Source organism: Phyllobates terribilis, unplaced genomic scaffold (assembly GCF_046119375.1).
Source record: "Phyllobates terribilis strain yellow unplaced genomic scaffold, ASM4611937v1 Scaffold_3__8_contigs__length_932513732, whole genome shotgun sequence".
NCBI lineage: Eukaryota > Metazoa > Chordata > Amphibia > Anura > Dendrobatidae > Phyllobates > Phyllobates terribilis.
The window spans coordinates 443,579,638-443,594,192 of record NW_027362763.1 but is presented as its reverse complement, the minus strand read 5'-3'; the positions used below and the strand labels follow the sequence as shown (position 1 = coordinate 443,594,192).

The window sequence follows — 14,555 nt, the reverse complement described above, 5'->3', positions numbered from 1 at the left end:
CAATCATCAATATCAAACTGGTTGAGCTCTCCAGCAATCAGCTATTTTAAGTTCTGGCAGCAGGGTATGGAACGAAAGCCCATCCATTGTGTGTTTTGTGCACGAGAATATGCACTGTAAAAAAATGCACCAAATACTTATTATGGGAATATAGCATAAAGGGTCACATCTGTAGTAACATAAATAGCCATGCTATGAATTATGTTTTAACACCTAATTTCTAATCCTGCGGAAAATGTATCCTAAAGGCTAAATGATATGCCTCTAAGGGGTAATCGTACTGTCCACATGCTATGCTTTTAATAGGCAGCAAACTATATAATCATAATTCATTATGAAAATGACCTTTTAAGAGATGAAGAGGATGGGAACTCTAGCGCCACCTATTGGAAGTAGCAATCCTAAAAGTTACTATCGACCCTTTAACGAGCCTTGTCACATGACTTAGGATAAAAGCCAAACCAGAATCTCAATTTGCAGACACGGTGTTTCGGGGTATTGTCCCTCATCAGTGCAAAGTCTGAGATCTGATTTGGCTGTATGGCAGGTTACTTCCAATAGGTGGCACTAGAATTCAAGTCCTCTTCCTCTCTGAAGAGGAAATTTGCATATATAATTTCCCAGAAGAGCATTGCATGGCGTATAAGCCTCCTTACACTGACATGCATGGCATGTCACTCTCCAGAAGGAAAAACGTTACCCCCTATTATTAATTAAATTATTTTTAATTTATTTGATTATTGAGGTATTTGGTTTCACAAAGTTTAAAACAGGTCTATAACGTGTTATAGAGAAAAGATATGCCGTAGCAGCTGGAGAACATACTGTACCATACTGCAATAATGACTACAGAGTCCGACATTGTTGATTGATAGTATCAAAGTAGGGACAACGCCTATTAGATAGTTACACCCAATTGTTTATTTATTCATACATTTCCAGGTAGAAAATATGCTCGTGAATTATGTCATATGGAACACAAGTATTTGGTAAAACACGCAAGCAAGGAGAAAAAATAGGTCCTCTTTAAAGAATATTGATCTAATTATTCTGATCATTCATTATCTTTATTTGTAGGGTCCAATGAGGTTGGACAATAATGAGAGTATGATGGCTGCCCTTACAATATGTCTTCTCCGTACTTTCAATGTTATAAACATTTTATTTTGTAAAACTATTAATATCTAATATGTATACTTCTAACAACTCACTAACCTGATATCCAGAGAAGGCCATCTGCAATGCATCCAGCATGACATGAAAGGGATCTGTCAAATGATTGTACAAAAGTCCATTTATTCTTCTTTGGACAGTACCGCTCTACTGATGGTAGAACCTGTCGTAATTCATTCCTGCCCCCTACGGCATAAAGACAATTGTCCAGTGTACCCAGAACAAAATGTTCACGACAATTCTTCATTGAAGCTAATTCAATCCATGTATTGCTTCGTGGATCATATCGGCATGCTGTCCTCACCGCACAGGTGCGTCCAGTGGCATGTTCAACTTCCCCGCCTGCTGCAAATAAAAAGTCACCCATGATTGCCACACAGTGATGGCTTCTGCCTACTGGCATAGGAGTCAACTCACTCCAATTTGCAATTCCAGCAATGTGAACACTGTCCTGATCAACAGGATTAAAATATCTTAGCTCCCGAACTTTGCAGATCTCCCTTTTCTTTCCTCCAACAATGTAAAGTGTGTTGGACTGGAAACGTGGTTTCGTCCGTATGGTCTGCCACACTGGCTGTGCATAGATACTTTGGTGATATTCCAAGGCTTCATTAATTAGTGCTGTAGCTGTTTCACTGGCTTGGATCAAAGGATGAGAAAGGACAAAAGTGTGAAGTGTATTTGTATCCATGAGGCTAAAACGTACATACTGCAACAGTTCATCTATGTACTGATAACGGCAATTGTGCTCCAGCCATCTTACAGCCAGCTAAAAGAAAGGAACAATTACACGTTAAATACTCATCAATGGATCATAGCCTTTTCATAAATAAGCATAGCATAAACACTTAAAGAAACTAATATACGTATTATTTATATATGTGTAATTAATTGTTACTTTTCAGTAAATGAATGTCCCCAGCTGCAGGCTATTATAAAGAAACAAACTGTCCACTGGTCCATTGCGATGGCTCTGCTGTTATTCCTGGCTCACTCTCTTCATTGAGAAAGGTGTAATGCGTTTCTCCATACAAGCAGCTTGTTTGGTTATTCCACATCACTGAAAGACCTCACAGGTACACTCTTGTGGAGTAGCTAGATACCTTCATTTCTAAGAAAGAGGAGCTCATTGTCTTGGACCATGACAGGACTGACCAGTTCTTCAGAACATGGAGCCCTTGGTTTCAGTTTAAGAGATAAAGGGAATTCTTGGCTAGATGACCTAACCAATTCAAAATTGTAAATTTTGAACAACACCTCCCCTCCTTTCCCCTTGTTCTTCTTTTCTTTCCTTGTTTTATTTTATTTTTCCTGCTCAATTTTCTATTTATTTTCTTTTTTTATACTTGGTTTATAAAAAAAAATACTTGTACATTGTTATTCATCTAGCTTGACTAGTCAGTTTATCTACTGTTTCTATCTCTGGAATGTTTCTTTTATGAAACTGTATAATAAAAATAATGAAACGATAAAGAAATAAACTGCATTGTACTCACCTTCCCCTGGTCCACTGGCGAGTTGCCTCCTCTGCATCGGTCGTCTGACAATGGATGCAGCACTGACATCACGTCGACAGCGCAGGAGCCAATCAGTGAGCTCTGCTGCTCTTCCAGTGTAGATGGAACTCCCCATTCAGAGCCGCTGAGCGCACTGAAAGGCTGCCGTGCTGTCCATGTGACCTCAGCAGCAGCCAATGGCAGACATCAGGAGCAGCAGCAGAATCTTGCTAATGGACCCGGGAAAGGCGAGTATAGCTCAGTTTGTTTCTCTATAATAACCTGCAGCCAGGGCCATTTATCTACTGAAAGTGAACAACCTATAGCTGTAACAATACGTGTAAGTTTTCAATATAGAGTTTTAACATAAACCTAACGAAAAAGAAGTTCTACCATTTCTTAAGAGAACAAGTGAGAGTGGTAGACCTTTGTGTGAGTATACATTTTTTCTCACTTAGGGAATGTTCACATGAATGTATTTTCGGTAAGTGTGCTGTCCATGTGAAAAACAGGGTGCGTACAGATAGCAACACAGACCAATGTTGTGAATGATTTTCTACAATGATCAACGGTCTATGTGAAAAATATATCGGCATGTACTAGTTGGATACATTTTTTAGACGAACCTTCTCAGAGGTGAGCTCCCTTATAAGTAAGGGAAAGGGTGAGAGGCCCAAAATAAAGATGGGTAACTAACCATACTAGAAACAAATACATATTTATTATGGTAACATTCTTCCATTTAGATTTATACTAAAAATGAAAATTACAACTAGAAGTGATAATAATGTATACATGTATAGATATATATGTATATATATATACACATACACACATTATATATATATATATATATATATATATATATATATACATACTATATATATAAACAATTGGTGATATAAAAAACATATTCCAATTTTCACTACTTGATTAAAAATTCTTTGATGTTACAACTTCATTTTGTGGGAAAAATTTTACAGGTATTTTGTCCAATACACATCTTAGCCATAGTGGTAAAATCACTGTCAAAAAGGCAAGAAAGCAAGGAGAAACCTACAGTAGAAGATATGTGCTTCTCCATCTTTACACTTATTAGAACTAAATATTGTCTTACGTCTATCGTGTACACACTCTATAATTTTAAAAAACATGCAATGTTTCAGAGGAGCCGCGATACGCTTTTCTTCTAAATTACATAGCATCATTAACTATTAAACTAAAACACACATCCTGTCAGCAGTTTATCAAAAGTAAATGTCAATAGCAAGTCAGTGAGCGGCAGCACAAAGTGTACCATATAACTAACCGAAGGCTCAAATTGTTTTACTACATGGCACTTACAGATTGTCATGATGGTCACTGAAAGTTGTACTTAAGGAATACTCAACATATTTTAGCTATATCCATTGCTTATATTTTTCTTTATTTCAAAAAAAATATCACATTTTTTATTTAGTTAATTCTTTTTATCTATATGTGGTACACTTTTCAATCTGTCCTCCATGTATTTCAAAAAGTCTTAGAGCTTAGATGAAGCATAACAATGACTGACCTTGGGCACTATTGTGCACAGCACATATTTAGGAAAAGCAGGATCTAAGGATTAATTACAGTACGAGTATCCTATGGACATTAACCAACTAAATCTCTAAGTGTAAATGATCCTTGATTTAAGCAAAATTTTCTACTACAACTCTTTTGAGAACAGAAATTAACGCTGCCTCAGAAGCACACAAGACTTCAGGAGTTCACCACGGGGGGGCCACTTCAAGTCCAGGTATTCAGCTAAATAAAATTCTTCAAAATATCCAGTCACAGAAATAATCAGAAGAACAACACTCACCAGATTATATCAAGTATTTTTAGTTAATCCAAAAAAAGTAAAAATCAGCAGGTGAACAATGTAGAAAGCACTCTGAGCAGTAGACGTTTCGCATTGCTGTACGCTTCCTCTGGTCACATGTATCATGAATTCATTACGAGTGCTCCAAAACAGATCACTATGATAACAACACACAAATTCTGTAGCCACATACTTGTGGAATACAAAAGATTACACTAACCATATTTTACAATCACATACTAATAAATTATAGAACAGTAATACTGTTATTAGATACAAACGTACTCTTTAGAAAAATGAAATTAGGGTCATTTATCTCATTAAGTCGTAAAGCACCTAAGACATTGGTAAATAAAATACACCCTGCTTCCACCAGGATAAAAGTTGCTATCACGGGAACAGTAATTTACCAAAATTTTATAATGCAGTGCTTGGGAATATGTTTGCCCAGGTTGAACACACTGTGGCATATTTATCAGGCTAAATGAGCCAGAATTCTGCAGTAAATGACAACAAATATATTTTGTGTCTTGCACTATATTATGTGTTTTAGACACATTAGCCAATTAAAAAGTGGTGTACACTTAGATAGTCTTAAAACACCACAGATTTATCAAACAGTATAAACTACTTTGATAAATTTGTCACATTTTAACCCTTTCTAGTCACAATTTTCACTGTTTAAGAAATAGACAGTAATGATAAATAAGCCCCATTGTGTCACACCCGTACACTTGATGCGACCAAAGATTGTATCGCAAAGCCACGAGATTTTGATTCCATATTATATATATATATATATATTTTGTAAAAAATTTCGTCAAAACGGATTCAGCTCTCATTACTTAGTTGTGACAATGGGGAGGTTCCAATTTCTAAGGATAAGCCCACATAAGGCAGCAAAACTGCCTGGAATTTCATCACAAAACTGCAGTAAATCTATAGTAAATTCCACATGTCCTACATATAGATTTTGATGCAGATTATCTATGAATTTTTGGCCTTTTATGCTGAAAGAGGTGAAATCAACAGTAAAATTCCATAACAGAAACTGATATGTCACTCATTTTTAAATAGGTATCCCATAGTTTCTGAACAGAAAAAGTCCACACAGTAGTTAAAATGTGTAGAATATCATTCACACTCATGGCATTGTAATCCAATTTAGATTTCACCTGTGGCAAACCTAGATGTTTAATCTGCAGCAATTCAGATCCTTGAAGAGTTACCTTAATGCCACATTCACACATCTGTGGGTCATGGTACGACCATGGACCATGATTCACAAACCAGATGTGGAGCTCCTAATCTGGACTTGACAGCCTCATAGACATATATGTGGCAGTCAAGTTCGGGTCAAGAGACCCACGGACAGTTTGAGAATCACAGATATGACAATGCCGCATAAGGCTTTCTTTACACTTCTTTTTGTTCTGGCTTGTAAAAAACACCATGCAATATTTAAATGTCAGAAATATATTTTTCAGAAATGTCTACCAAAAAATTGTAAAAATCCCACTATCTGTGAACATAACTTAAAAAAGAGGCAAAGTTTTCTCATTTACAGGGAACCTGTGAGTAGGATGAACCCTCCTAAGCCATCTATATGGGCATGTAGGTCATGGGAAGCTGAATAAAATGATACCTTGATATCTGCGATCCGATGTCTTATTCCAGAGAAATCTATGTTTTTCTTACATGTAAATGAGCTGTTAAGAATGATGGGCCGGACACTGATCTGCATGAGAATCTGACTGCAGAGATTTTAAATAAAAGTGGAAGACATGTACCTAACACAGAACAGTAGAACTAAACTTTGTCTCATTACAAACAAGTTTCCAGCTCTCATAGCTCTGTCTCTGTTGTATTGCAACAGAAGCAGCCTGTGAAATGGAAGCTTAAGAATTATGAGAGGACAGCTGAAGATGTGTTTAACCCCTCCACAACATCCACTGTACATGTACAGTGCAAGTCGGAAGCGAGTATATAGAGCGAGCTCACAAGGTGAGCCCGCCCAATACCCAGCAGATCATGGCTGTGTGTTAAACCCAAGAACTGCCTTCAACAATTGCTGATGGAGCAGAGCTCCGCCCATGATTTTTAACCTGTTAAATGCCACTATTAAACTCAGACAATGGCATTTAACACGTGCCGGAATGGGGGCGCGTCATTCCATGCGCCAATCGGCGCGCCCGTGACATGTTCGCGGGTCACCAATGGATTGCTATGACAGCCAGGGGTCTGCCAAAGACTCCTGTTCTTGTCATTAAGGAGCTTGTTTGAAAACCTTCCTGTGGCCGGGCTTCAAAGGAGACCATGGTTTTTACTATATGCAGCGATACTGTGCTTTAGCACAAGCGATCTCTGCTACAAAGAACTGTGAAAAGTTAAAAAAAAAGTGTTTTAAAAAATATGAAAAAAAACCCCATAAAAGTTCAAATCACCCTTTTGCCCCCATTCAAATTTTTGTTAAAATACACATATGTGGTATCAGCGTGGTCAGAAAAGTCTGATCCATAAAAATAATTTACCTGATCGCTAAGCACCCTAAATGGAAAAAAGAAATGTCAAAATTCAGTTTTTCTAGTCACTGCAATTACACAAAAAATGCGGTAAGAAGCTATAAAAACATCACATATATCCCAAAATAGTATCAATGCAAAATTTTGGCACCTTTCAAAAATGTGGGTAAACAACTTTGTTTCAAGCATGTGATACTCGTTCAAACTCACCTGTGGCAAGTAACAGGTGTGGACAACATGAAAATCACACCTGAAACCAGATAAAAAAGGGAGAAGTTGACACTATCTTTGCATTGTGTGTCTGTGTGTCACACTAAGCACAAAGAACAGAAAGAGGAGAAGAGAACTGTCTGAGGACTTGTGAAAAAAATGTTGAAAAATATCAACAATCTCAAGGTTACAAGTCCATCTCCAGAGATCCTGATGTTCCTTTGTCCACGGTGAGCAACATAATCAAGAAGTTTACAAACCATGGCACTGTAGCTAATTTCCCTGGACATGGAAGGCAGAGAAAAATTGATGAAAGGTTGCAACGCAAGATAGTCCGGATGATGCTTAAGCAGCCCCAATCAAGTCCCAAAGAAATTCAAGCTATCCTGCAGGCTCAGGGTGCATCAGTGTCAGCGTGAACTATCCCTCGACACTTGAATGAAATGAAACGATATGGTAGGAGACCCATGAGGACCGCACTCCTGACACAGAGACATAAAACAGCTAGACTGCAGTTTGCCAAAATGTACGTAAGCCAAAATCCTTCTGGGAAAGCATCTTGTGAACTAATGAGACCAAGATAAAGCTTTTTGGTAAAGCGAATCATTCTACTTCTACATTCTACTGTTTACCGAAAATGGAATGAGGTCTACAAAGAAAAGAACACAGTACCTACGGTCAAATATGGTGGAGGTTCAAAGATGTTTTGTGGTTGTTCTACTGCATCTGGCACTGGGTGCCTTAACTGTGTGCAAGACATCATGAAATGTGAAGATTACCAAAGGATTTTGGGTCGCAATCTAGTGACCAGTGTCAGAAAGCTGGGTTTGCGTCCTAGGTCATGGGTCTTCCAGCAGAACAATGACTCCAAACATACTTCAAGAAGCACCTAGAAATGGATGAAAACAAAGCGCTGGAGAGTTCTGAAGTGACCAGCAATGAGTCCGGATCTAAATCCCATTGAACACCTGTGGAGAGATTTTAAAATTGCAGTTGGGAGAAGGCACCCTTCAAATATGAGAGACCTGGAGCAGTTTGTAAAAGAACAGTGGTCCAAAATTCCAGTTGAGAGGTGCAAGAAGCTTGTTGATGGTTACAGGAACCGATTGATTGCAGTTATTTATTCCAAAGGGTGTGCAACCAAATATTAAGTTGAGAGTGCCAAAAATTTTGTCCGGCCCATTTTTGGGGTTTTGTGTGAAATTATGTCCAGTTTGCCTTTTCTTCTCTGTTTGTCTGTGTTGTTTTAATACACACAAAGGAAATAAACATGTGTATAACAAAACATGTGAAATTGCAACAATTTCCTGGGAGAAATACTCTTCAATGTTGAAATGGCAACAGTTGGGGAATTATGGAAATCACTGTATTGATAGACATGTTAATGATATGCAAATGAAGAAAATATGGAAACATGGAAACAACATTTTCATGGCTGTCTGATGAGAATTCTGACATGCTAAATGAACTTGGGCACGTAAATCATCAAGATCTGCTGCTTGTAGCTCCTTTTATAACTGGAGACCAATGACCTCGCAGATGTGAGCGATGCGAGACAAGTATGGGCATGCTGCAATCTATGGTAGCATGTTTAGGCAACACAGTTTGCTCACAGTAGCATGAGCAACATGCGGCCTGGTGTTGACATGTTTCAAAAAGCTTCTGAGACACTTTGGAGAAATGGTCATACCATTGACTCCACCACTAAATCAATGTAATGGAGAGCTGTTAGTGTACCTGGAATGAAGACTAGGAGTGGCCCATTACCATACATCATGCCACCACACACCATATTCACAGTAGTAGGACCGGTTTGAGGTTCCTTCATGAAGGCCTCTTCATGGCATTACCCATTGGTCTCAAGACCAATCTCCGGCTATCACTGGAGCCAAGAAAAAAGAGGGACTCATTGCTGAAGAGAATAAACCTTAATTCCAGCTTCCATTCCTCCATTCCAGCCTCTGGTCTCCATCTGGAGAGGAAGCTGCCAGGATCAGATCTTGAGAGTAGTGTATCTTAACCAAATATAAACAAGTTAATATGCTTGTTAAGAATATGAATATAATTTAGATCTTTTGGCAGAAAATAATCCCTCACACATAATAATGTAGCCAGTGACTCACTGCTAATATTACTGTTTTCCACAATACTTGTCCTGAGATGGAGCCCCCACAAACACCAATTGCAAAAAAAATCAATTTATAAAAGGCATGTACTGAGCATAGTAAAGGTTCATTCAAATGTCGCGGAAACGTGTCCAATAACACAGGACTGCAAGGGTAAAGTTGTTTGAAACTGCTAAGTAGGGAAACGCGTTGGATTTATGAACTTAAGACCAGATCACCTTTGGTTATGACCGTTAGACAAAACTTAATTTATTATTATGAATAGTCATGTTTTTTTCCAATTTAAATGGTATCGATACTAGATAGTGTTAATGGTTATCGCTAGTGCCGTCTTGATAGGGTAAATAGGTGTTCCAAGTGCTGTTTTGTTGGTGCTAATGGGCTTTCCTAGTGCTGCCTTGAATAAGGATGGGTATTGATGAAGATACACTTGAGATGTGATGTAACATGCCTGGAAAATCTTTCCCTTTACTTCTAACGATTAAGATCGTATAGATCGAAACACGTCTGTTTGTTTGTTCTATTTTTACTCATGTTTTGTATGATGCCATCATGGATATAATTTTTAAACTTTTGAAATAAATATGGACTTTTAAAGGAGTTTTTGAATGCTGGACTTGAATTGTCTTGTGGTTTTTATATACTTTTGATCGCTGAACTCAGTAAAAATATTGAAAAAATTCAATCACGTGGGATGGCATCCAAGTTCTGTCCATTGTTCATGAGCTACCAGATAGGAGAAGTAGAGAATTTTTTTTTTCATCTGAGAAAAACTGAGGAAATTTGGACAAAACTCAGATAAAAATCTGATGGAACTCTGAAATACAGCACTGATCAAAGTAGGCCAGTTTTTCTCATACTTGAGAAAATTGGACTTCTGAATGAACACAGTTAGGCCATGTTCACACATTCAGTATTTGGTATTTTATATCAGTATTTATAAGCCAAAATTAGGAGTGGAACAATCAGATGAAAAGTATAACAGAAACACGTCACCACTTCTGTATTTATCACCCACTCCTGGTTTTGGCTTACAAATACTGATGTAAAATACTGACCAAATACTGAACGTGTAAACGTGGCCTTAGAGTGAGGGGGTACTCTTCTGTGATATTGGCGGCAATCTTCTCTGAGAGATACACAGCAGTGTCTCAGAAACTGCACAATACAAAAGTACTGTGATTGGTATAATGTAGAGTGCGTGGACCAGCTGCACATCTGGTATGTCCGCCCTTCTTGTGGGATAGCTTCTATATAGTGTACCACTTCTTATGACATCTTATTTCCACCATGCTAGATATGATCTTAGGTTAATCCAATTAGTGAGTATCAAACAGTCAAGAATAACAGAAATATGTTTATTTGAATTTCGAAGGATGTAATGTAGGAAGAGAGGAATCTAGCGTAGGAAGAAATGTAGGATTTGTAGGTAACTACACATCATTGTTTCTTTAATCTATGTGAGAGAAAAATAAAATACAATTGTCTCCCGCTATGTTTTTCTTCTTCTTGTGGAAGAAAAAAAAAGAATGAAAAAAAAAGGAACTAGAAAGGCTGCTGTGAAGGTCACCGAGTGATAGAACTTCCTCAGGGCAGTGAATAAATTAAATCCAGTAGAGAAAAAAAAAACTAAAATGTGATTTCCAGAGTGTAAAGCACAAAGTCTAAATGACAGTGATTGGCAGGCAAACTATATCCATGCAATATAGAAGACTGCACGTTCTCATTTACCTCAGTGTAGGCAGCGAGCGCCCATTAAACATCCGTCTGATGCCCAAATTAACCTTCTTGGCAAACTGAAAGAGGCACAAACTATCATAATCAACCTTTCATTATCACAGCAGCCTCTAGTTAAAGGGTCAGAATAATTGTGCCATCAGAGCACTGATTGTTTTCAATCAACAGAAGGCTCGAGTGACAGCTCAGTGATAGAGTAGTTTGATGAAACCGCACCAAGCCTAATCAGAGCAGATGAAAGGAAAGCATGATTGGTGCAAATGAACAGTCGTGCCTCTCTTTTTTCATTTACAATGTGAAATTACTCTTAAAATCATGGCTCCCCCACGTCCTCGCTGTAAAAGGACCTCTAGAAAAATCTTTGACGTGTTATGAGTTTTGACACAACAGACTTATAAAAGCCCATGTATGGTTATCTCCTGCAGATGTAAGTGGATGTGTCGACTAATTTTAATAAATTTGCTTTATAAAAGCCCAAAATGAGTACGGATTTACCGTATGTAACCTAATGTCTTATTGTGGTTTCATTAACAGAACGTTTGTCACTCTGTACATCTTGGGTAGTGAGCTGGGAGGGAAACAAAACGGAAATTATTGCTTCATTTCAACAAAGTGACGTGAGATAATTATCTATGGCAATCAGTGAAGGTGTCTGAGGCTCAGGTTATGTGTGAATGGGGTTTCCGGCTAAATAAGAATCATAAACCTTCTGCTGGAATTGGCATGCTGAGAGATGAGTAATGCTTGCAAGCAGGAAGACATTGCCCACATTGTGTCGGAGAGACAGCTCCCTACCGCAAATCAGCGGCTTGTTAGCACACGTATACACCAATTTAAATATGTGTATATATCAGGCTTTTAGTTAGTTTCCAAAGCACCAACCATGCAATTAGAAATGACTGCCATTCAAGAAGTTTCACCAAATTGTATCTTTGCATGATGCACATGTAGCATTTCGGCACATCTCCATTAAAAATGATGAAGCCAGATCTTACAAAATATTGAATACACAGAATTTTGGTCTTTTGCACTTTTTGGGGGTGAATGGAGTTTTTTTCATTAAAAAATGCTACGGACAGACGTTTACATACACAACATTTTTGTAGACTTTTTGGGTCAGAAGTGTTTTTCTCATTTCTAAATATACTTGTTATTAATGATTTAAAAATGTATACTACGGGGTCTGGCCCCTGTCACTCCGGTGGTCTCAGCTGGGACAGGAAATGACGTTTTGCTTTTCAGTCACCTGAATGCTGAGGTTTGTAGTTCGCCTCAGCAGTTAGTAGTCAAAAAATGGCACATCATACAATGCACAGACAATGACATCAATGCAGGCACGGACTGTCCTGATAGAGATTACCAGAGTGTCCAGGTGCTGTAGTCACGAGGGCTAAAGCCGATAAGTTCACACTAATTTAGAATTTCAAAAGATTCACATCGTTTTGAAGTATTTCCGGTTTTCGGTTGCGGCACTTTTCTAAAAAAAAAACAAAACCTCAAAGTTGTATCAATAAAAACATTAGCTCACCATTCAAAAAACCCAGCTTGACATGGTTGTTTTGACAACTCTTTTATATGAAGCGGTCAGAAATTTATAGAAGCTTTTAAAGGCTTGTCATGTAAAAAAAATGCTATTAACATGCAGATTTGGAGTTAATCTGCAGGTTAATAATGTTGTTAAACTGCAAGGTGCCCACACTTATAGTCCCACTGCAGGGAGAAAATAACTTTGTTCCTCCCGGCAGCCCCAGGCTTTCAGTCATAGGGGTGGAGTTGGCGCGGCTTCAGTCACCGCTCCTCTGCTATCACTTCAGTGCAGGAGAGAGCATACAAATCACTATCTCCTTGCTTCTGACATTGCTTGTCTCCTCTGCTATCACTTCAGTGCAAGAGAGAGCACAAAAATCACTCTCCTCGCTTCTGACATTGCTTGTCTGCTCTGCTGTCATTTCAATGCAGGAAAGCGTACACAAATGACTCTCTCCTCACTGATGAAATCCCTAGGATATCGAAGTATAGTGATGTCAGCTGCAAGACTTCTCCTGAATATCCCTCATTCTTTGAAATTCTATTCCCCAACACATCCGATTATCCACCACATTCATAACTTTCAGATGGAACTTGAAAACCCATTCTCTTCAAGAAAGCTTACAGCCTGCACTGACCCAGCTACCACCTCACCACCACCGGAACTTCTGCAAACCCCCAACCTACTGTTTACTTCCCCATTATCCTGTAGAATATAAGGTCGCAAAGGCAGGGCCCTCTCCTTTCTGTACCAGTCTATCATTGTTAGTTTGTTCTCTGTCATTTCTATTTGAATTTTGTATGTAACCCCTTCTCATGTCCAGCACAATGGAATCAATGGTGCTCTAAAAATAAATAATAATAATAATTTGTGTGCTCTCTGCTGCACGAAAGTGATAGCAGAGGAGACATGAAATGTCAAAAGAAAGGAGAGAGTGATTTGTGTGCTCTGTCATGCACTGAAGTGATAGTAGAAGCTATGAGAAATGTCAGAAGTGAGGAGAGAGTGATTTGTGTGCTCTGTCATGCACTGAAGTGATAGAAGAGGAGAAGAGAAATGTGAGAAGTAAGGAGAGAGTGATTTGTGTACTCTGTCCTGCACTGAAGTGACATCAGGTGGTGAGAAATGTCAGAAGCGAGGAGAGAGTGATTTGTGTACTCTGTCCTGCACTGAAGTGACATCAGGAGGTGAGAAATGTGAAAAGCAAAGAGAGAGTGGTTTTTGTTCTCTGTCCTGCACTGTAGTGACATCAGTAGGTGAAAAATGTCTGAAGCGAGGAGAGAGTGATTTGTGTACTCTGTCCTGCACTGAAGTGACATCAGGAGGTGAGAAATGTGAGAAGCGAGGAGAGCATGTTTTTTGTGCTCTGTCCTGCACTGTAGTGACATCAGGAGGTGAGAAATGTCAGAAGCAAGGAGAGTGATTTGTGTACTCTGTCCTGCAATGAAGTGACATCAGGAGGTGAGAAATGTGAGAAGTGAGGAGAGAGTGTTTTTTTGTGCTCTGTCCTGCACTGTAGTAACATCAGGAGGTGAAAAATGTCAGAAGCGAGGAGAGAGTGATTTATGTGCTCTCGGCAGCACAGGGACAGTGATCACAAATTGGTAGTTTATCATAAAAGCCAGCCAGCCCCGTTAATCAACATAGAAGAAGTGGCAGAAATCTAAATAAGTGGGTCGAACAGAGCACTGAGGCATTTTGTTATGCCAATCATGCACTGAGCACTTCCATTTGCATATTACAATATAGTTGTTTTGGGGGACAATGGTGAAACAGGTTTAAAATGAAAAAGACCAATTTTTATTGTTGCTCCATGTCCAACAAACCTAATGGGCTTAGTTTGAGTTGTAAATTTGGGGTGACAGACTCTCTTCAATCCAAAAAAAAAGTGTTCCATGCAATCCACATTTCTAACCA

The 14,555-nt window shown here is 38.6% G+C and overlaps 1 protein-coding gene across 5 annotated transcripts in view; it reads right to left on the bottom strand.

The window, feature by feature from the left end:
* The window catches only part of KLHL32 (kelch like family member 32), a 308,567-nt gene that overhangs the window by 90,735 nt on the left and 203,277 nt on the right, over positions 1-14,555 (bottom strand). For all 5 annotated transcript variants that reach the window (XR_012318437.1, XM_073675737.1, XM_073675741.1 and 2 more), the window contains one exon: positions 1,216-1,942. Coding sequence is in view for 4 of the 5 variants with exons in the window: in XM_073675737.1 (XP_073531838.1) it covers positions 1,216-1,942 (727 nt within the window). In the remaining variant the exon portion in view is untranslated. The remainder of the gene's footprint in view (positions 1-1,215; positions 1,943-14,555) is intronic.